The sequence below is a fragment of the Phyllostomus hastatus genome, unplaced genomic scaffold (assembly GCF_019186645.2).
Source record: "Phyllostomus hastatus isolate PE091 unplaced genomic scaffold, TTU_PhHast_1.1 phas_contig_58, whole genome shotgun sequence".
Taxonomy (NCBI): domain Eukaryota; kingdom Metazoa; phylum Chordata; class Mammalia; order Chiroptera; family Phyllostomidae; genus Phyllostomus; species Phyllostomus hastatus.
In genome coordinates, this window is record NW_025333916.1 from 9,115,396 (window position 1) to 9,136,505 (window position 21,110).

Genomic DNA, 21,110 nt, shown 5'->3' on the forward strand with positions numbered 1-21,110 from the left:
ACCAGCACTGTTCTCCATATTTCCCATGAGGCTTGATCGCATCTGAGCACAAACAGAATTCACAGCCCTGTAATATCCTGTGCTGTCTCAAACCCTGCTTATCCACAGTTTTATAACTGGTGGTTAATGGGCCTTCTGCAGTAGACAAGGAGCAATGTGACAATGGGGACCATGTCTCTGTCACCTTTCTTTCTGGGGTGCTTATCACATCACAATGGCTGGCCAGTGCGAGAGCTCAATAAATGTTTGAATAAGCAAATCAACCACAAATGTAAAATTCTTCTTGCATTCTAGCTTAAATACTTTTGAACTTAGACTTGTTTCTTTAGTGGGTCAATGATTCTTATCAGCATGTACCTCACATAACAAGTCTGTGGTTTCCCTGGGGAGGGAACAGTTTACACTTTGGTTCCTGATGCTAAACCAGCACCAAGAGTCTCCTCATTTTCAGAGCCTAATGGAAAATTCCTCTGTTCAAAGACTCCCTGCCTTGTCTGTGGCTGACAAGTCCAAGGACCTAAACTTTACCGGGAGGGTGGAACAGGTAGAACTGTGTGTAATCCTTGTAATTAACATCTTTCCAACTATAGGGGACCCATACACATGGCATGGCAAATGTAGCCCAGCCCTATCAGAAAACCAACAGGCATGAGTTGGCACACAGGAAGCCAAAACCACAGATTGGTTCTCCCGTGGGGAATCAGGCCTGCACTGTAACTAGGCTGCTATGAGGCTTGCTTTTTGCTAAAACTCCCTCACCCTGAATTGAGGCAGCAAATGTTTACTGCATATCTTTAAAGCAGCTTCCTAAATTCTGCACTAAACCTCCCAGATATGGAGTGTAACTAGGTTGGCCACCTCTCCCTTTGCCTCTGCAAACATCCTTTTCTTTGAAGTAACATTCTTCAAAGAATTAGTAACATTCTTCAAAGAATTAGCAACATTCTTTCCTTTGTTATCTGTAAAAGGTAATCACCTACAGTAAACCTGTGCATTTAAATGAGGACCATCCTTCCTGCAATGTACCCAGAAAAGCAATAAAAGCCAGTCCAGGCAGGGGTCAGGGGCCCTCTCTCTCACTCAGAGAGTGGCCATGCTGTCCCTTTTTCCCCACAGGACTTCTGCAGTCCCTGTGTATTTGTTTGTCGCAGCCACAACACACGGACCCTGCAGGCCGGTGTCCGCATCACCCAACTTCAAAGAACAATGCATTGCATCCAGGATGTGTAAGAAGAGGGGGACCACTGAAAAACCCTACCCTCGGTTTAAGTGCATGTTGTAGCCTGCCCCCAATACTCATCCCGGAGCACTAATTCACACAACACCTAATATAATCTACATCCAGGCTTACACCAGAATCCCGGAATGTGAGAAAAAGAAGAAACCCATGCAATTTTAAATATGTTAATAAATGACATTAAAGTAAGGAAATAAGAAGAAGCTTTCATGAATACATAAGTTAGTAAACTTTTGTTACTCTCTATTGAAAACAGAAATTGAAAAAATAAATGATGTTCAAAAAAAGATATTGAAAAATTCACAGATGATTCAAATAGGTATTCAGAAAGCTAAGTAACTTTATAAACCACATCATTAAGCTTTTAAAATAAAATCTAAAGAGGACAACCATCCTACCTAAACAAAATGTTCCAGGTAGGACTCACAAGAGACAATCCCAGAGTTAGGCAGATCAATGGGTTTGGTCCATGTGATACATATCACATATTTTGGTTTTCCTATTCATATTCTGAGAGTAATTTTGTACTTTCCACATTGCTTAGTAAAATAATAGAATGACCTAATCTTCAATGTGCTATGTCTTATTGTCAAATCTTACTATAAATACAACATATATAAAACAAAACTACTCCTACAAAAACTGAAGGAAAGTTCCCTTGTGTTCCCTAGCAGATTATAACTTGAATGTGTGTACAAGGTGATGTTACACAGATATGTCTGCATAAGAGTTTCAAGTTATTGTGTAATTTTATAATTATATCATGTAATTTAACCACACCATATTAAAAAAATAAAAACTCTGATCATTTGTAAACAAGACTTTATAAAATGATATTCTGATTAAGTTAGTCCACCTCTTATTTCCCCAACTTTGCACTCTATTCCAATGTTGAGAATTTCTGGATATAGGAAACTGAGGTTACAAATTGATACAATAGGGTTGTGGCATTGAGTCAATTTCCCAAAGAACTACAGGGACATAGGAATAATTATGGAACCCATGTCTCACTGAAAAGCCTCCAGCTTTCTCCTTAAACAACAAAAGTAAAGATTTAGGAACACAAAAGATCGAAAGGCTACACAAGACCTAGCTGGTGTGGCTCAGTTGACTGGAGCATCATCCCGTAAACTGAAGGTCATGGGTTCAACTCCCAGGCAGGACACATACCTAGGTTGCCACTTGGTCCCCCAAGTCTGGGCGTGAGGGAAGCAATGGGTAGATATTTCTCTCTCACATCAATGTTTCTCTCTCTCCCTCCCTCCTCTCTCTCTAAAATCAAGAGGCATGTCCTCAAGAGAGGAGGAAAAAAAGGCTACATCGTAGGTACAGATCAGTATAACATGCTTGTTGCTTATTCTGAATAGCAGCCTATGTTCTGTTGATCATAAGTTTATATGAAACTAAGATAATCAATTATTGAGTGGGCTAAACGTAGTGAAATACAAATAAGAAACTGTTTCACTTTTCTCCTATTATTGCTTTGTGGGGTTTCTTTCCACTATTCACTGACAATGTTGTGGGTTAATGTCGAGGATTTCGGTTACTTTCAGGAAAGTAAAGGCCAGACTGATTATCAATCAAAACTTCCATCATGCATACAGTTAAATCTCCCGTTTATCCCAGTTTTTGTTTGACTCATGGTCCAATGTCTACAGTGGGAATAGGGCCCCGGCAGGATGTTTCAATACTCCTGTCTGCCTCAGACCTTTGCGCCAATCTCGGGCACTTTCAAGGTCTGGGACAGAAGAGGGTCCGTGTGAGAGAGGTCAGCCAAATATCGCCTCACTGCTGCAGTCCTTTCTTGCCTAACACTGGCTGACCTGTCTCCTTCCATGAAGACAAGCACTCAAATTCTGGGCCTTTCATGGACCTGAGGTGGGTGTTCCTCAGAGACTTCAGAATTCCGCTCCTCACCATTCCTCCAGGGATGAAGACCTTTTTGAGGTTCTCTCCTAGCTTCACAATCCACTCCACAGATTCTTCTCCAGATTATTCTAATCTGGTTCCTTCTGGGGCAGCCTTTCTCAACCGGGAGATAATTAATCCCCAGTGCCATAATGCATCTCCTGTATGAAATAAATTAATTTCTCTCCTATGCACATAGAATGATAGTAGTTATGTTCCATTCTCAAAAGGAGTAAGACAGAGTCACTCATGCCTTGGCTGGGAAGCTCAGTTGGTTGGAGCATTGTCCCATACACCAAAAGGTTACAGGTTCGATCCCCGGTCAGGGAGCCTACGGGAGGCAACAAATCAATGTTTTTCACAACTCTCTCTCTCAATCTCTCCCCATCCCCCTGTCTAAAATCAATAAACGTATCATATCAAATGAGGATTAAAAAAAGGGTCACTCAAATTACTTTCCATGGTTTAGACTGAGAAAGGCTGGGGAGGTATCTACTTGACTCATAGCAAATCCACACATTCTTATCACTCTCACCCCAAATGCTTGCCAGACCAGTCTACTGCCTTCTCTCTCTATTATCATCACAGAAAGTCAGAGCTGATTTCCTGTGTTCCAGATTTGCAACAAAAAAAGCAGTCTCTGTTCACTCAGCCCCTTCAAACTCAAGGGAGCACAAGCACACATCAGTCCCACAAGAAAGCCTACGTTTCTCCCCTTCAACAAATATCCTGTGTGCATGTGCACATGTATGTGCATATGTGTACATTGGACTGTGTACATGCAGCAACTGAAATAATTTCTGGAATGGTGTAAGTACTAAATTAATGCCTGCTACTATCTAGACAAAATATATAGGGTCCAGCACAAATAATGTCCATTTTCATTACAAAATCATAAGCATGTAATTCTGTAACATAACAGTATCACACTCAAGCACACCATGTGGCATTTTAGGTGAAATGTTCAAATTAAAACTATAAATTATCACACCCATATATATTACCTCATCAAGCACACTCAAAGAGGCATTATTTCTGTCGGACCCTGTATTTTATCCCCACATTGGAATGTATTTATTCACTTATAATCTGCAAATACGTGACTTCTAAGTACTGTGCAATAATTACTCTGCATTTTCCAAGGCATTTTTCATGGTTACATTTAAATATATGACTAAGACTTAAACTAATCATGAGGTAGGTCCAGGCTCTGACTGACGAAGTTTGATTGGAATGATTGGGACACTAAAGAAATACTACAAACCTGACTCTTTATTGGCACCGTGTCCACTTGGTATTTGGCACCATCACTAACCACCAGCTGCCTCTCGGCTTTCTCCGTAACAACCGGCTGCTCCTTATGATCAGAGGATATTCGATATCCAACAGCCACATCTCCAAATGCTCCAGCAAGCCTGGTTACATTAATTTGGATGAATCTACCAAGGTTCTGACCAATAAGTATGGACTGGCGATCTGCATACAGAGCAAACACTCCATGCGGGTCATCACTGGCAGAAACAGAGAACTGTGTGATGCACTTTTCTGCATCCAGTTCTGCTCCTCCCTCTACAGAAACAAGCCGGATCACATACACTTCCTCTATCTCAGGTACATCATCTGGTAGCAAATGAACATCGAAGCTCACTTCACTTTCTCCATCAGCAATGGTGAAAAATCCTTTTGTAGAAAGAAAGTCTCCAGTAATATCGAACTGACTACTTATTTCCCAGTAAACCTAAAATAAAAGAAAAAAAATCCAGCAACGTTATATAATTCAGTAAATTGAACCAAAATCTTTCAAAATATATTTTCCTTTCTAATATACAAAAAGGAAATATTAATTGTGCATCATTATATTTCAAAATCTCCAAGCAGTTTAGTTAGTTTAGAAACTATAGAGTGACATCTGTATCATGAAAGCATAGTAACTCTTTCCGGCTATCATACGCAATTTGCAGGACAAGATCACAAAATCTACTCTTACCTTTTTCTAAAATAATAACAATTTGAAAAGAAGAGGAGCAAGTTAACTTTAAAATACCAGGACCACAAATACATTCAATAGTAAACCATAGACAATATTTGAAAGTAAAAAGTGAGTAATCTAGTGCTTCATGTCAGAATTTTTTTGTTTGTTTTTTAACTACAAGAAAATATCTATTAGATTTCTTAGAATTAAGAGTTATTTTCCAAGGATTTTCAGCCTCCAAACCATAAAGATTCAATTGAACAAGTGCCAGTTACAGGAAAATAGGTAACTTCATAGGGAAATTTCAAAAAATACGTTTTTTGAGAAAATGAGTAACCCAGATCTGTGAGACAAGGATCTTGATCCAGGTTACTAGATCTGTTAGGGTTTACAAGGGTGCCCTCAAATGTTCTATATCAATGAGTACACAAATGAAACCCCTTAAAAATCAGTTGTAAGTGAAAAAATTATACTGAGAAATAAAGCCCTGGAGAATACATTAAGCAATTTATAAAAATCATTCAGAGATTTATAGAAAAAGCTTCATTTTATGGCAGACAAAATACAAAACAGTTTAGTCATACTCTTCACAAGTAAATGTGATGAAGACCTCTTTAATCTAATTATAACAAAATGTAGACAGATCACTGGAGGTTGAGGGGGGCTGGACATCCTGAAGTTTCTTAAATGAACCTTCTCAGGTTCTCTGAAAACTCATGTCACTTTGGTTTGTAAAATCCTTTAACCAGACCAATGCAGTTTTCTCTGTCCTTCGCAACCATGTTTGTTAAGCAAATATTCACTCTACTTAAAATTTAAATGAATGCCAGCTGATGTGGCTCAGTGGATTGAGTGCCGGCCTTTGAACCAAAGGGTCTCTGGTTCAATTCCCAGTCAGGGAACATGCCTGGGATGCAGGCCAGGTACCCAGTAGGGGGTGCTCAAACCACACATTAATGTTTTTCTCTCTCTTTCTCCTTCCCATCTCCTCTCTAAAACTAAGTTAAAAAATCAAATGAAATATGGTACCTTAATCTCTCCCAAAATGCCCTTGACTCTTTTGACAAAGAAAGTAATGATCAGGGGCCCTTCCAGAGCTGAAGGCTCCAAGTAGGTTTTCACAGATAAAGATTCAGGAGCAAACTGGACCACGCCATTGGGATCACCAAACTTTTGTATCTAAAAATAGAAGCAGAGCAGAGTGAATTACATAGTTAACAACTATGAGTGAAAATACATTAGCTAACTTATCTGTGTAGATAGCTGAAGAAATAGAATAAACATAGAAATAACACTTAAATACGATGTACCTAGCTATATGATTTTTCAAACCTTTCTTTATAGCACTGATTGTTACCTAAAACAAGTACTTCCTTACTACCAAGGATAATGGAAATAAGTGCCTGGAAAATTACAATTTGTTGAATCTCAAAAGGATAGCACTTTGATGCCTCAGTTTAGGTTTATATGCCTTACATTTTTTTTTATATATATAACCAGTTAATTTTGGCTAACTTCTTTCCACTGGTTATAATACAATATGGAGAGCAGCAAAAAGCCCCGTGATGCTTAGATTTATGTGTCAACATAAAGACTATGGTGTCAAATTGGTCAAACACTAGTCCAGATGTTGCTATAAAGGCATTTTGTAGATGTGACTAATATTTACAACCAGCTGACTTCAGTAAAGGAGATTATCTTCAATAATGTGTGTGTGTACCTCAACTTAGAAACCTGCTTGAGCTTCCAGCCTGCTGGCCTGCCTCACAAAATTCAAAGTCAAGACCACAACTTCAACCCTTTCCTGGGTTTTTTGTCTGCCAGACTGCCTGCTTGCCATTTCTTTTTCTGCTAAATTAATCTGGGAAAAGGGATGGCTTGTTCAGATTCTGCCATATTCTGTTTTGGAATCCTTTATGGGAGTGTGAAACAATCCTCTGCCAAGATTATCAACCTCTTCAGCACCCCCCAACCCCCCACCAAAATTTCAGTATAAGAAAACCCAGAGCTTGGAGAGCTTGTTGGTTCCCATAGTAAAAGTCGATCAATCAATCTCTCTTTCTCTCTCTCTTCCTCTGCCTGTCCCTCCCCCTCTCTCTATTTCTCTGATAAAATATAACTGATACAGACCCCAGAAAAGAGTATTTTACAAACTTAAAAGATGTCCATTTCTCTGTATTGATTTCAGTAGCCTTGGTCCAAGCACTTTTTGCACTGGTGGATGGATGGAGTAGTCCATATCAAATATGCTGAATTCAAGTCTAATCTAACACATCGTTGTGCTTATTGAACAAGTGCCATTTTTCTGTCACAAAATCTGACTTATAACTAGTTAATATTTTTTGTGTACTTTGATGACAAAGATATCCAACATTCAGATGATATCACAAATACTGCTCCCTAAAAGTGGCAAATAACTCCCAAAACACCAAATTTTCTTGAAGAGTGCAAAGTAAGTATTTTTCACTATATTAAAGCCTTCTTAGAAATAATAGCAATAATAAGGCTATGTAAGAAATAGAACCATAGAAATTATTATAACTTCATTTGGTTTTATAACTTCCAATCCATCATAAGCCTGTAGACTTTCAAAAATTGCAAAAGCATTTTCTCATAATTCCAGCAAAAATGTTGTGGGAAAATAAAGTCAGACTTACTATTAACATCACATCTTTGGCTCTGGAGTCTAACTTAGCTTCTCCTTTCACAAGGTTAAGTTTAATAACAAAAGTCTCTTCAACTTCAATTTCTTCATGAGGGTAGACTGTCAGACTTATGGTTCTCATGCCACCTTCTCCCTCTCCGAAATAGAAGGAGCCGCTCACGGGGTCGGCGATGTCTCTGTTCTGGGGAGGTAAGGCTTCCTGAGAGTCGGGTCCCACTATCTCCCAGTTCACCTGCAGAGTGTTATTGTTTTTAATAGATGTGGTCAGTTTTAAACCAAGAATTACGTAGCAGGAAATGAAGTATTTAAAATATATATATATATATGAGATATTTTCTAGAATATTCCCAGAACATTCCTGCTATCAACTCAAATTTTTAAACACTGATATTTGTGTAACTATAGAATATCAGTTTTCATGAATGACAATGTCTGACAAGAAAAGAGAAATATGAATACCTGGTCATTTTTCACCACCACAGGATAAGGAAAATATAAAAGTACATATTTAAAAGTATATATTAAAGAAATATGAAAAAATTAAATACATGAACACACACTGTCCTGCTGTGTGCATAGGTCCTGTCAATCAAAACCTATTTGAATAATAAAACCATGTGAAAAGTCTGCTGGGTGTGCAACCTCTTCTAAATATATTTCAATAAATTCCTAGTGTAAAATGAACAGAAATTTTCATTACTTATAATAAGAAACAAAACTTTTATAGTCTAGTAAGTGCATTTTTAAAAGTTCCTATAATTTAAAATTGTATGTTTTTCAATATCCATGAAGAAAGAAAATTGGGCACTTCTCTTTGCTTCTTTTCCTTTCATCAGCATTTCATCAGAAACTTATCACCTCCTTTTTCTTAAAAGTGTGTTCTGTATCTCTTGACTTACATGATGCTCACAGGACATATACTTTCCTAGTTTTCCTCTTCCTTTACTTCTCAATCTTCTTCCTTGGCTCTCCTTCCTCAGATCCCTAAATGCTGGGAGTCTGGGGCTCAGGTCTGCATCCCTTACATTTCTTTCTTCACTCCTCAGGCCTCATAGTTTCAAATGTCTGCATTTGTGTCAAGACCTTCCCTAACTCCTCCCCCACAACTTGCACAGCCCCCAGACTACCTGGCCCCTCCCCATGGGGTATCTTGTACCTATCTCAAATGAACACGGCCAAACTGAACTCTTGATGCTCTCCCAAGCTTCTGCACTTCCGTGAGCAGCGCTATTAATACACCCAGTTGCTAAAACTAACATTCTAGCAGTTATCCTTGATTCTTCTCTTCTCATCAGCCTCCATTAGCCCAATGAGTTTTTCTTCTAAAACATGCCCAATGTCTATTCACTTCTCGCCATCTCCATCTCCACCCTTGTCTGCACTGACAGCTTTGCTCTGGATACTAGAGGACAACAGACTCCTAACCGCCCATCCTGCTTCTAATCCGGCTTTTTCACAGTCTATTTTCCTCACAACTGACCTGAGGGAGCTGTTTAAAATGACAACCCAGTGACATCGACATTAGTGCCCTGCTTCAAACTTTCTAATGGCATCCTATTTGCACTTAGCATAAAATCTTTAACCTGTTTTAGGATCAAACACGTAGTAAAGCCCATGATCTGTCCTGTGCTATGATCCCCGTACCTCCAAGCCACTCACAACATGGAGCTCTCCAGACCTCAAACATGCCAGGCTGGCGGATCTGTGCTGGTCTTCCCTCTCCCCAAACACTTATCCCTCTAACAATGAACAATGACATGACCACCTGTTTCTCACCATCCAGCTTTCCATTTGAATATCACATCCTCATCATTCAATCCAGAGTAGCCAGCAGGTCACTAGTGACTGTGTCTCTTGATTTTATATTCCAGCAAAGCACTTAGTGTTATCCAATCATCTTCCTTTTATTTATTTGTATATTGTTCTAAAAACTTTATGAGGACAAAGACAAGGTGTGTCTTGTTCACCAGCATGTTCTCAGTGCTCACAACAGGGAAAGCACTCAACAAATACTTGCCGAATTAATGCATTCAACCAGAATCCATCATTTAATTTTTAATGTGCTCTCAGGAGTTTCCGGAGGATAGCTATACACTGAGAAAGCTGTGTGCCTCATATATTTTTATGTGCCTCACAGAACTCAGGAGCTACTTTACACCTATCAGGTAATTAATAAATATTATTGATTGTGAATAAATTAATATATTTGAGGAATAAGAAAATCCAATGCCAAACTGAAATATCAAAAATTATTTTTAAAACCATGGGAATAATAAACTATACCTGAATCTCTCCTAAAAGTCCTCCAGTGCGCTCCAGCACCAAGAATAAAATCATTGTGGAATTGGGATTAGGAAGAGATATTCTGCTTTCATTAAGAAATCTTACAACGCCAAAGGGAGAGTCACTCTTGGCGATTGTGATTCTGCTCACTAGGTGGCGCCCAAGGACCGCTCCTCCAGTAGCTCCAATGAGCAGAATTTCAATGGGCTCTGCAAATTCACTGCATAGAAAGGAGCAATTCTGTGAGTCTAAATACATTAAAATGCCTTTAAAATCCAAATAACTACTCATTTTCCTAATTGGTCATACATATTCAAGGCACAGTAGTCACACACAAAGTGAGAAGAAGAGAGTGCTCAGCTAAAGGCATAAATGATCAACTTCAATATTATATGACCTGGGCTGGTCATTAGACTTTCTCCTTGCCTTTTTAATTGCTTAATGCATTAAAGAAGTGAATTTCAAAATGTTTCTAAATTCTGATTATATTTTTCAAGTCTAAAGTAAAAAAAAATTATTATGCCTGTATTTGAAAGAAGTAACATGCAATCACAATGGTCTCCCAGTCCCTTTCTTTGCCCCAGTGCACCCTCCCCCCAATTTATCACCTGTTCCTCATGGCCATATATATAATCTAAAATTCTACTGTAACTGCAAAACATAGGCAAGGGTTGGAACCCACTCTTCATGTTTTCTGTACACTCATACTACAGTAGCCTCCCATTGTTTGCAGTTTCGCTTTTGGCGATTTCAGTTACCTCCAGCCAAGGGGGGGTATGAAAACATTAAATGAAAAATTACAGAAATAGCACTAGTAAGTTTTATATTTTACACCATGCTAAGTAGCATGATGAAATCTCCCACTGACCTGGTCCCTCCCAACTGTGACATAAATGACCGTTTTGTCCTGTGCATGAATAAGCTACCCACTTTCAGTCACTTAGTCATTTGGGTTATCAGATTGACTGTCTCAGTGCCACAGTGTTTTGTTCAAGTAACCCTCACAGGAGCTTATGTCACAGAGCCTAAGGTATTCACCTCACTTCATCTCATCACAACAGCATCGCCATCTCACATCGTAAGAAGAAGGGTAAGTAGAATACAGGGTAAGTAGAATATAATTAAGATATGTTATTACAGTATATTGTTATAATTATTCTATTTTATCATTAGTTATTGCTATTAATCTCTTACTGTGCCTAATTTATAAAGTGAACTTTGTCATAGGTATATATAGGAAAAAACATAGCATATATAGGGTTCAGTACTATCTGCAGTTTCAGGCATCCACTGGGGGGCTTAGAATATATCTCCTGTGGGTGGGGGGGGGGCTACTGTATTTCTGATATCACTAAATAGTTACCTTTCATTGTCATCAATGATGGAGACATTTATGAAACTTAAGCTCTGCCCATGCTGAAACGTGACTGAATCACCATGCAGGATATAATCGATGCCACCAGGCACCGCAGAGGAGCTATGAGAGATGAAGTCAGCTGTCACAAGGCCGTGGGTTCCATGCAGTCTCACCACCGGGATCATGATCACCCCGACATCCTCCTCCACTGTAACAGGCATTTACAATTAACTGGGGTGCCAGGCACAGCTACTCATTTTTATAAGACTCAGTCAAATTAAGCATGGCAATTAAATATAATGGTGCAGTGCAAGTACTCAATTTGTCCGTAGTTCATTTATTACTTTAAAATATGACTGTTGAAAATTTCATCACTTGTTTTTTAGGAGGAATAAAATTTGTCACAAATTGAAAGGCCAGAGAACAGTATAATCAAGAATGTAAATAGCCTATGTAATCATCGGCCTAAGCAATCATCCTCCATGTGCCACATACAAATAAGTGACGCTTTATTAGAAAGTGGATAGTCACTGACTTCTAATCATAAAGACAATCAGGTATTGTATAAGTTAAGGATATAGTCATAAAAATGTTTAAAATATGAATATTTCAATACTCCTAAGGTTAAACATAATTTTTCTAAATTGTCTTGTTCCTAACCATTCAGCTTTGGCACATATAAGTAAGGAAGGTTCAAGATTGCTCAAAGGTAACTCAAAATTTATTTTTAAATAAATATATAAATACATCAGGGCATAAACAAATTCATGTGAAGGGCATATATACATGTGCATATGCATATAAAGGTACATGTGTACAGGTGTGTATACTCACACTCACACTCCAAATACAGAAAATGTACGTACAAGAATTCAAACTGATGATGTCGAGCTCAGGTATCTTGTGATTCGGAAAGTGGTGGTAAATTTAAAATAAGGTTAATGAACCTACCTTCGAAGGCAGTATACCTTGGGTCAAATTCAATGATGCCCTCTGCATTATCATTTTTCATTATTATGATTCGGACAGTGGAGATGTTTCCTATTTCAGGAGGCTGATCTACTTGAAGTCCATTTTCTTGGATGGTAAAATCATAGCCCCTTGCAAAGTCATAAAAAATAAAATGAGTATATAATTTCCTAGCATGAATTGAATGGCCCTCTTAGCTCCTATAATTTAGTCCTATTATGCATTTTAATCCTTTCTAAAATTCCCAACACTAAAATACTCCTTTTCCTCCCTGCAATGCTGTTTGAAACAGATTTCTGTGCTGCTCGCAATCATCACTGTCTGCATGCAATCCAAACTAATATAAAGTTATTAAACTTGGGCAATGGGGAGACAGTACAACTATGAGGGAGCTGGGAAGAAGTTGTTATAAAATGAAACTCTGGGGCTAGGAAGGCACCACTGAACACACACCACAGAAATGGACCGAAACAGTAACATGTGTTACACTATGCTGCCCTAGAAGACGGAGACCCACGGGGCTGGAAAATGACAGTGCGAGGTTGAGAGGGGTTACTTCAGGGAAACACTGAGTGTTATGACACAGGAGAAATTTCAAGCTAAACCTTCAAGATTCAAGATAATATTTTAATATCTGTGGAAAACAATTACAATCAATGCCTCTATTCTTCAATAGGGATGGCAGTTTTCTTGTCTAATGACATTGATACAAAGGAAGTTTTTTTTTAGATTGATATTATTCCCATTTAAGAAAAGTTCTGACTTCCAGAATTTTATATCACTTTAAACCCTAACGCTAAAAAAAAATGGCATTAAGCCATTTTAGTCCTTCCTTCAACTTCCAAATTCTATGTACCTGGTATTTTTACCCCATCTAGTTTCAAAAGGTCGAAAGTGGTTTAATAAGATTATCTGTAAGGCAAAATTAGAAAAAGGGAATTAAAATATTACATGATAAGAGTAACTGTTATCAGTAGTCTGAGATGGATTGTAGATCAGCAATAATTTTCTAGCATTTAGGCAAAATGGGTTTATAACGCTTTTCAGATCAAAGGAAGACTAGAAATGTATCTGTAAGGTAAAACTTGTTTCCGCAGAATTAAACTTATGTAAAAATTGTTGTTTTTTTTTTAAAGGGTAGTACAGAGAGGGCAAATGCCTCAAGTCCTTCTGAGTCAACACTGATATGATCTCACACTTGAGCTAATTTTACCAAATCTTACCTATTTAAACAGTGAGTAACCAGGTCAAATTTTAACACACTTTATATGAGTACAAATTCATTCCCATTGCCAGACGCAGAGTCATCTCTGGGAAATCTAAGATCTGAAGTACGGTGGAATGATAATACACTCCACCTAAGTCACTTAGGGAAATATTTTAGTTTAAAAAACTTTTAGAGCACAGAATTTATATAAAATGCAAAACCACTTTCATGCACAAGAAAAGTTCCTTTAGAAGTAATATAAACGCAAACATTCCTCTAGTGGAAGGTCTGGTGAAAGCTGTCAGCGTGGAGGGGCTCCTTGGGCTGCTCTGCCTGCAGGCACTTCGCATGCTCAAGGTGCTTCCCACCCTTGTTAACTGAGGCCCTCCCACTAAATCAGAGAATGAGAAGGCCTTCATCTGGTTCATTCTTGACCTTCAGTGGAACACGGTGCACACTGATGACCCCATCTGGCTCAAATTTTTTTAACCCCTTATAAAACTGCTACTGGGCAAGCACCTACCTCATTCACTAATGGAGAACACAATACAGCCCTCATTGATTGCAAAAAGAAATCTCTCACTCCAGCCCATTCACAGGTATAGAGGCAGAAATAGAGGGAAACAAATCCCCCCACCCCAGGCCAGCTGATCTTTAACCTAGAGAACAGTTACTCTATGTCCTCACCAAATTACTCTTGCCCGTGCCACGTTCAATTTTCTGGCTGCCCAGAGTGACTGCACACAAGAGAAACACACACTTTCAACTTTCAGGGGGAAGTCATGTATTTTAGGACAATACATAGTGTGCCAGTCTTTGTCATAATCTACCACACACTGTTCTAATGTCACGTAAATCTATGAAAGAGAAGAAACAATTTCACAGCTCTATATTAATCCCTACACAACCTAGCACTTACTTTTTCTTTCTCTCTTTCTGTTTTGTTTTGTTTTCCTACTTTCCTTTTTTACTTTACCTTCCAAGGAGTTCCACTTTTGTAAGTACCAGAGAAAATTCCTCAGGGCCTTCAGGAAGGTCATCATCAAGGATTTCAATGTGCACACTTTTCGCCATCTCATGTGCTTCAAAGAGGAGTGCGCCTGGTCCAGGGATAAAATCCACACCCGCCTCGGCGCTCCCACTCACTGTCTCATACCAGAGTCTCACGGGGCGCAAGGAGCCACCCGAACGGATGACTGTGATGTTCACCTGCGGGGAGGAGAGGTTTGTCTTTGACTTGGCTGTTTAATCTACCAGATAACACTTAATTTTTATTGCCTCTTGTTCCATTTACCCGCACTCTGTAGAAATTATAAATTTCTAAAAGTATATAAACGATAAAATAACAGGAGCAAATTGGTTTGTGAAAACTTTGGAATAAGAAAAAACAAGGAAACATGCTTTAAAGATCACTACAATATAAAAATCAAAAATAGCATTTCAGATTTTAAGCATTCACACTCTACCCATTGTATTTCTTCTGATACTCGAAGTTGCTCATGGGAAAAGGCAAACCGGCCATAGGGAAGGTCACTGGCCACCACAGTGACATTGGCAGTGCTGCTGGCTTCACTCAGCACTCCCCCCTCACTGATCCCAGTGAGCTGAAACTCATAGAAACGCTTCTCCTCAGGAATGTCATCGTTCAAAGCCTACAGAAGGACAAAAAGGGCCATCAGCAGCAGAATCCTCAACATTTAAAGAGAAAAACATCTATCACACAAACAACAACAACAAATCTGGGATGTTAACCATCTTCCACCACCTCACCCACCACCTCACCACCCCCACCCCCACACAGAGCAAAGGTCATACAGGGGTGGGTGTCCAACCTCTTGGAGTCTCTGGGCCACACTGGAAGAGGAAGTTGTCTTGGGCCATACATTAAACACATTGCAACACATAATCACAAAAAATCTCATCATGTTTTAAGTAAATTTACAATTTTGTGTTGGGCCACATTGATAGCCATTCTGGGCCTCATGTGACCTGCTGACTGCGGGTTGGACACCCCTGTCAGCAACCAGTAATGTTAATACCTGGATCACGACAATTGCCGCAGACTGTCCTTCTCTCATTGTCAGTTTTCCTGATGTTTCAGCAAACTCCCCCATGGATGGGGGGACTATTCTCCAGTACACTGTGACCTCCCCCCAAATCGATGGACCACGAATGAGGCTACAACAACACATATGCATATTTAATACATTTGTATTGAAGGAACTTTTCATAGATACTTGCTGTGTCTTTCAACAGTAAAAAAATTTCAGAAACATTATGCATTTAAATAACCTTATCTATCAACTATAAACCAAAGGAAAGTCTTAAAATTCCAAGATAGTAACACTCAGGATACTGAACTGATGCAAATCTCCTTGACAAGAACACCAGCAGAAGTTGAATACTAAAAGTAGAAGGTTTAAAAGAATACAAAACAGTTATTTATAGAATTTCACTTACTATACAAGGTACAAAATGTTAATAGCTTCACTAAGTTCTCTAACTTGAAACACTTGCACATGCAATGCTGGTGGAAAAAGTACCAAAAAGGGAACATTTTAATTGAAATTCGGCTACATCACTGCTAGTTGCTATCCCATTCTATGAAAAGAACTGCTGTAAACAAAGTCGCCTATGACCATCACATAGTTATACGATGGACCTAACTTTAGGACACTTAGAATCATACAGTGCTTGATTCAGATAATTTCCTAAGGAATGACTTGTAGCTAAGACACACAAGCGTACAGAGATGAAGTATAATACATGGCTGGTGACAGACAGGGCCAAAAGCACAGATCTGATGTCAACACGATATGCTTTCCACAGCATGGGTTGTGCAAATTACCCAAGAAACAGCCAAAAAGCTCTTCAAAATCTAACTCCAACATAGGTTAGAACACAGGTGGCAAACACAAGACCCATGGGCCAAATCTGGCCTTCCACCTTGTTTTATCCAGCCCAGGACCTTGTTTCTACCCAGCAGCAGCGCCAAGCTCTCACTCAACTGTTAAGGAGTAGTTACATTTATACAGTCCTAAAGTTACAATCGGCACTTTGAAGGCAACTGTGAGGCTGATGTGGCCCCCAGTGAAAATGAGTTCAACACTCCTGCTCTAACCATTAGAATATGCCTTCAATTTGTACCAAAAAATGTATTCTACTCTCCACAGGATGTTACGAACATATAAAATAACAATGCTTGAAGAATATGTATGTGTTGAGAACAATGTATGTAAGTTACAAAAATGCTAATTATTTACATCAAACTTTAAAATCCCAACCTTTTCTTTGCCTTTAAAATCCCAAGGCAAAGAAAAATGATGACATCCTTACCTGATGATAGCGGTCCCATTATATTTTGCTGAGGGCTCCCCAATGAGGACGTGCCTAGACGATCTCGCTATCCCAACTTCTCCTGAAGCTCCCTTATCTCCTCGAATGATTATTGATGCACTACCTAAGTTGAAGATGATGTATATACAGCTTACACAGCAAGCACATGTATTGACTTAGTACATACCTGCAATGTTCTAAGTGCTTTACATGTACTAATCTTATGAGTTAATCCTCATGGTAATCAGTAAGTTAGGTACGAATATGTTCATTTTACCAATGAAGACATTTGAGCACATCAGTGCACTGAAGAGACTTAGCAAATAACTTGTCCAAGATCTCAATTTAATGAAAGTGCGCAATAATTCCACTATCACTCCTATGATAAGCAAGTAGTCCTCTACCATTTTACATTCATTCACTTCTACAATAATCATTTTGTAGATCATTGCTAGTGGCTTTCTGGCTGTGTCTATTGGCTATGGGGCAAAAACAAGATTTAAGCTACCTTTCATTTTTAATTTTCTGACTATTAATTGCTTATAAGCATTTATTTAAAATGTGTCAAATAGTCCTACTAAAATAAAAATAAAGACCATAGTAAGTAATTTGACATATATAGTATAATTGAGCAGTAACTTGAAGAAAATTGTTTGTGGCAGTACACAGGGTTTCATGAAACCAAGGACTGGATTACTGAGCTCTCACTTCCTTTGGCAACAGATTAATAAAACCAAGAGTGGCTTGTCATGTGCAAATATGTCACAGTTAGAAATACACTATGAACTTGTTTATATTGATAAATGATTTAACCTGATCCACTGGTAATTTAGCTACTCTAGGTACATAGGGTGGTACTTGACAATCTTGAGAATCCCCTTGACCATGGAATTCTGCTTTTTTGATCACAGACCCTTACAGAGAATGGGAGTTCTTAATGGCAAAAAAGGACATGTAACTAAGATTTTATATCAAAGTTGCTGGGCCATTTTTTATGTTTATTACTCTTTGTACCACAATGAAACCATTCAGAACCATTAATCCTTTCTCTCCATATCTACATGACAAACTTCAACACAGACCATTAATAAATAAGAAATATGGTTCCTGTTTCTCAAATGTCAAAATATCTATGTAATTACTATCTGATGAAAATAGGTATAGATAGGCTGGAATAAACATAATGACACAGTCTTTTAAACTAATATTTTGTTACAAAAGCAATATGTGATCAGTGTAAACATATGTAGAAAATATAGGTAATCAAAAACCACTATGATTCAAGTAAATCATTGCAAACATACTTAGGATATGCACACAAGAAAAATGGGATTACACTGAACATGTTGTTATGAAGCCTGCTTTATTAACATATCAATCATCCATGTAATTAAGTATTCTTAATTTTTAATGTAATTATGGTCTTTTATGCCATATTCTTTTGAGTAGTTACATAGTATTCAGTTATATTTAACCTGTCTCCTATCTGGTTAAGTGGATCATTTAGGAAGTTTCCATATTTTATTTCTTAAGTATTGTTAAAAGAAACACTTATTTTTTAAAAAATCACACAGTTGGGCTGTATGAAAGCTTTGACATATGACCTACCATTGGATACTACAATTTTATTTTTAAAAATTCTTTAGCTATAATATGTGGGTGGAAAAATGACATCTTTATGTTTTAACAAATATTTTAGTTATTATAAAACCTAATGTTATCTATTTTAGTACTATTTATTATTTGGTTATATTTTTCTGAGAACTTAACTTTTCAATTTCCAAAAAATGTGAATTCTCTTACCTTTCATGGGAGATATTTCTGCCTCGTCAACTGATACCAGTTGAATGGTGAAATGCCTGTCCTTCTCCAACACAGTGTCTTGGAGTGTGTGCAACATAATGGTCTTCTGGGACTCGGTCTACATCAAATGACAGAAATTAATTCTCCAGGTTGACTACAGTCACATTTGGAATGTTCTCATTAGTGGGATGAGGTTTCTGTCCATAAGCATTTTTAAAAGTATGTCCTTTTTGTCCCCTAAAATTAGGGGTTGCTTCTAAAGGGAATTATTATATAAAAATTAGCTCTGACTATAAATGTTATTCAGGTTCGTAACAGCAAAAAGGAGAAAAAAATTAACACAACTTCTAAATTACTAAACATTTTCAATCACTGAAAGTCCAATCTATTAAAGAGAGCTAAATGGTCATGACAGGACGTAAAAAGACAAAGATCAAAGGTTTACCACTTACAAAGGTTATCTTTCTACTACCCATTTCGACTCTGCCCCCTACCCACTCCCATGGCCTTCTCAGTCCTTCTGCAGGCATTGATCTCCTTTCCTCTCTCGCCTTACACTGAACTCAGTAAGTTTTTTGAATGTCTGTTAAGTTTTCAGTGCAGGCTGGAAGAGAAGGAACAAAGGAAAGCAAATATAAAAAGAACAACTAGATTAATACTTGGAGACAACCATGACAGGTATCATTTTTATCTTTATCTTTTCTACCTTTTCCTCTGTATGCTGATAAAACAACTCCATTGTCCTATGCATCACTGATTAATTTTCTACAGTTTGAATTCTGCTGTTTATTCCTTCTCAAATACATCTTAATTCCATATTTGCATTTTAGAGATTTTTAACATTTTTCATTCACATTGTACTCCATAGTTGCTTGTATCTATTTTATAATATCTGTAATTTTAAAAAATCTTTGTAAGAGTTTCCAGGAGAATGTATACTTCCTGTCTCACAACTTATTAAATACATTCATGGAAAATCTATAATTTATGAATGCAGTGAATCACCCCCATCCATTTCATTTACTGTGTACTATGAATTGGGGGATCTGATTGTATGGCTTAGCTATAAAATTAGTCCTTAGAATGGCGCCATGTGTGTGTCAGAGCTGGGTGTGCAAGAGCAGTGAAGCTGCTATGCAGTTGTGTGTGAAATGCACCAGGCTGGTGACTGAAGAACTAGATGGAGAGAGAAAAATGCAGAGTGATCTACAAACCCATCTCTCCTGAGGTAGTACTCTACAAAGGAATGGTCTTAGTCCGTTGTGGGAAAGATCAGACTATGTGCCATTTTAATAAGGATGTCCTGCTCAAAACGAGAAAACCTTTCTAGTCATCTGGAAAGCAGATCAAGCAATTAGAATCTGATCACTGGAAATTACTGCTTATTATTACTGATGAGAATCTTTATAGAAATCTGAAAGTAATCTCTAAATTTTGTCATTCCAGATGAGAAGTTTTCAGATCATGGCTCGGACAGGCAGTCCAGATGTTTCTTGAGTCATCATCATTCAGAGTCTGAGATCGAAGTGGATGCAACATCTGCAACATCTGGCTTGAGATCATTAGTGCCATTAGATACCAACACCTCAAGTATGGTGGCAGAATGTCAAGTGACAAACGAAATAACTGCCAGAGGGCTTGCTGATTAACTCCTTAATTGCCTATCAGAAAACTGAAAGGGTATTTGTTTCAGTGCTGTTTGGTGTTGAAAGCTCTGAAAAAGGTCAATACGTTCCCAAAAAAGTAGGCATAACCCATGCAGTAGTGGGACTTCCTGATCTTTAAATGCTTGGTTGAGTTCCTTCAGAAAACCACCTTGGGAGCTTCTATTCCAGTATTTTACTTTGACTCCTATTTCATTTGCGAAAACTCATCTGTTTTTATACTTTCTATACTAGAGATCTATCAGATTCAATTTCATGCAGGTTTTTACATTTATTTGCTTAGATTTGCACAAAGAACTGTCCTACAATTTTCAATATTTTCTTTCTTTGAATGATTATTTCTTTATTTTGTCAATTTTTATTTTGTAAGGTTTTTAAAAGCATTCATCCATTCTACTTTTCTGGTTTTCAATTAATTTTCTTCTTATTTCATTTTCACAAATTTAGGAAAACTATATGCAAATATGATTCTAAAAGCGAGATGGAAGGTGCAGCCAGGATTCCCTTCTGGGAGGCTTTGCATGCGGTGCTACAGAGCTCGGCTTTCTGTGGGTAAGGGAAAGCCACTGGGCAGGGAGTGGCATAACATGATATATCTTATAGAATGACAACCCTATCAGTGGCACAAGTAATGGACAGAAAAGGGGAAAGATTTGGAATAGAGTTAAAGTTAAAAGATTCTGTCCAATGGAAGATTATGGGGGCAAGC

General features: G+C 38.0%; 1 protein-coding gene across 1 annotated transcript in view; it reads right to left on the reverse strand.

The window, feature by feature from the left end:
• ADGRV1 (adhesion G protein-coupled receptor V1) overlaps nucleotides 1-21,110 on the reverse strand; it is a 516,573-nt gene that overhangs the window by 312,685 nt on the left and 182,778 nt on the right. The window contains exons 61-71 of the mRNA XM_045847901.1: nucleotides 18,738-18,855; nucleotides 16,935-17,058; nucleotides 15,638-15,776; nucleotides 15,065-15,250; nucleotides 14,575-14,807; nucleotides 12,374-12,522; nucleotides 11,429-11,630; nucleotides 10,066-10,285; nucleotides 7,775-8,014; nucleotides 6,147-6,296; nucleotides 4,410-4,883 (exon numbers count right to left, since the gene is read on the reverse strand). Of these exons, the coding sequence (XP_045703857.1) occupies nucleotides 4,410-4,883; nucleotides 6,147-6,296; nucleotides 7,775-8,014; nucleotides 10,066-10,285; nucleotides 11,429-11,630; nucleotides 12,374-12,522; nucleotides 14,575-14,807; nucleotides 15,065-15,250; nucleotides 15,638-15,776; nucleotides 16,935-17,058; nucleotides 18,738-18,855 (2,235 nt within the window). The remainder of the gene's footprint in view (nucleotides 1-4,409; nucleotides 4,884-6,146; nucleotides 6,297-7,774; nucleotides 8,015-10,065; nucleotides 10,286-11,428; nucleotides 11,631-12,373; nucleotides 12,523-14,574; nucleotides 14,808-15,064; nucleotides 15,251-15,637; nucleotides 15,777-16,934; nucleotides 17,059-18,737; nucleotides 18,856-21,110) is intronic.